The sequence below is a fragment of the Molossus molossus genome, unplaced genomic scaffold (genome assembly GCF_014108415.1).
Source record: "Molossus molossus isolate mMolMol1 unplaced genomic scaffold, mMolMol1.p scaffold_m16_p_3, whole genome shotgun sequence".
NCBI classification, from domain to species: domain Eukaryota; kingdom Metazoa; phylum Chordata; class Mammalia; order Chiroptera; family Molossidae; genus Molossus; species Molossus molossus.
In genome coordinates this window covers 16144724-16146668 of record NW_023425366.1, presented here as the reverse complement: position 1 = coordinate 16146668, position 1945 = coordinate 16144724, and the positions used below count along the sequence as shown (strand labels likewise).

The 1945-nt window shown below is 41.3% G+C and overlaps 1 protein-coding gene across 1 annotated transcript; it reads left to right on the top strand.

Moving 5' to 3' along the window:
• Positions 1 to 516: 516 nt before the first annotated feature.
• LOC118641567 (Golgi phosphoprotein 3-like) lies at positions 517 to 964 on the top strand. Its single transcript, XM_036278870.1, has one exon. The coding sequence runs from the start codon at positions 517 to 519 to the stop codon at positions 898 to 900; it is 384 nt and encodes a 127-aa protein (XP_036134763.1). The 3' UTR covers positions 901 to 964.
• The last annotated feature ends 981 nt before the right edge of the window (positions 965 to 1945 follow it).

The window sequence follows — 1945 nt, the reverse complement described above, 5'->3', positions numbered from 1 at the left end:
CCCACTCTATCCTCCCACTCTATCTGAACAAAAAATGGAAAAATGTCCTCGAGTGAGGATTAAAAAAAATAAAATAAAATAAAAAAATAATAAAATAAAAAGTTTGTTAAACAATACAAATAAACAAACCCTGCTCATCTATACTTTGGCTATTTATGGACACCTTTATGTCAATAGAAATGTACCAAAAGGATCGTTTTACCGTTTGGCTCATTTCTACCTCATACTGAAACTATCATCAATCTGTTCTAATTGATGTACTATTTTCCAGGAACATGCCTGGTGCCGGGGCTGCAGAGACTATTCAGAGGGGATGGCTGTCCCAGGAGGTTCACATTCCAGGAACACGGGCAGCCACAGAGCACTCTTGTTTCCCACTTCTCTAGAGACACACTTGCTACCACCAACACATGTTGCTTCTTCATATTTTGAATACGAAGAAACAGCTGGACTTCTGTAACTTTAAAAGCTACTGTTTAGGTGAGACATGGAATGCCCTAGAACTGCACACCGGTTATGAAGCCTGCAAAGATGATTAAAAACCTGGTAGAAAGGGGTGTCTTGACAACAGAGAGACAGAACTTCCTCCTTGTTGACATGACCACACATCCCCTCACCAACAACGTCATCAAGCAGCGCCTCATCAAGAAGGTGCAGGAAGCTGTTCTTGACAGATGGGTGAACGACCCTCACCGCATGGACAAGCGCTTGCTGGCCCTCATCTACCTAGCCCACGCCTCGGATGTTCTGGAGAATGCTTTCGCCCCCCTGCTCGATGAGCAGTATGATCTAGCCACCGAGAGGGTGCGACAGCTCCTCGACGTGGGTCCTGAGGTGGAGTGTCTGAAGGCCAACGCCAGCGAGGTGCTGTGGGCGGTGGTGGCGGCCTTCACCAAGTAACTGCTCCGAGGGAAGCATCTCCTTTCTCACGTAGACCAGTAGTTTTTCCTCTAGGGACTTCGGTTTTCTGCAGTTTGTACTTTCCCATACTATAGGCGGCTTTTGTTTTATGAACTGGAAGGTGGCTTTTTAAATTTTTGTAATGTATGTACGTATGCGGGGTTCTGCTGGTACGAGAGTCTTCCTCTTTCTGTTTTAAAAAAGTTTTGCTGCCACATCGGCATTTCCTTTCCAGTTCAAGGGATTTGCCATTCTCGCTCTAACAGGTTTTGGAATTCAGTCATGTTTACTTTCAAGCTGCCTTCAGTTCCAAATACACATCATTAGTATCTGCTCAATTAAAAATGTGCATCAAATACAAATTCTTGGAGGTAGAAGAGGGTATAGAAGGATAAATGGTGGTGGAAGGAGACTTGACTTGGAGTGGTGAGCACACAGTTCAATATATATAGAATTGTACCCCAGAAACCTATATAATTTTATTAACCAGTGTTACCCCAATAAATTCAATAAAAATTTTTTAAAAAGTACTCTATATTCTTCAAAAATTGAGACAGAACTCATATATACACATGCACACAAAGTTTTTAACTCACCCATGGCAAAAAAACAAAAGCTGTATCTATTAGGGTATTTTATGATAGAGCTCAATAGAGAAATATATCTTAACATTTTTTTCCTGGCATTATGCTAAGTGACTTAAGTCAGGCAGAGAAAGACACATGCTACATGATACACTTACATGTGGAATCTAAAAGAGCCAAACTCATAGAAACAGAGACTGAATGGTGGTCACCAGGAATGGGGGTGGGGAGGGAAATGGGGAGGTGCTGGTCACAGAGCACAAACTTCCAGTTATAAGATAAGTTCTGGGGATCTAATGTACAGTGTGGTGATTACAGTTAATAACTGTAGTATATACTTGAAAGTTACTATGAGAGTCGATCTTAAATGTTATTACCATCAGAAGGAAATGATAATCATGTGACAGGACAGAGGTGTCAGCTAAAGCTACAGTGTAATCATTTTACAATATGAAAATATA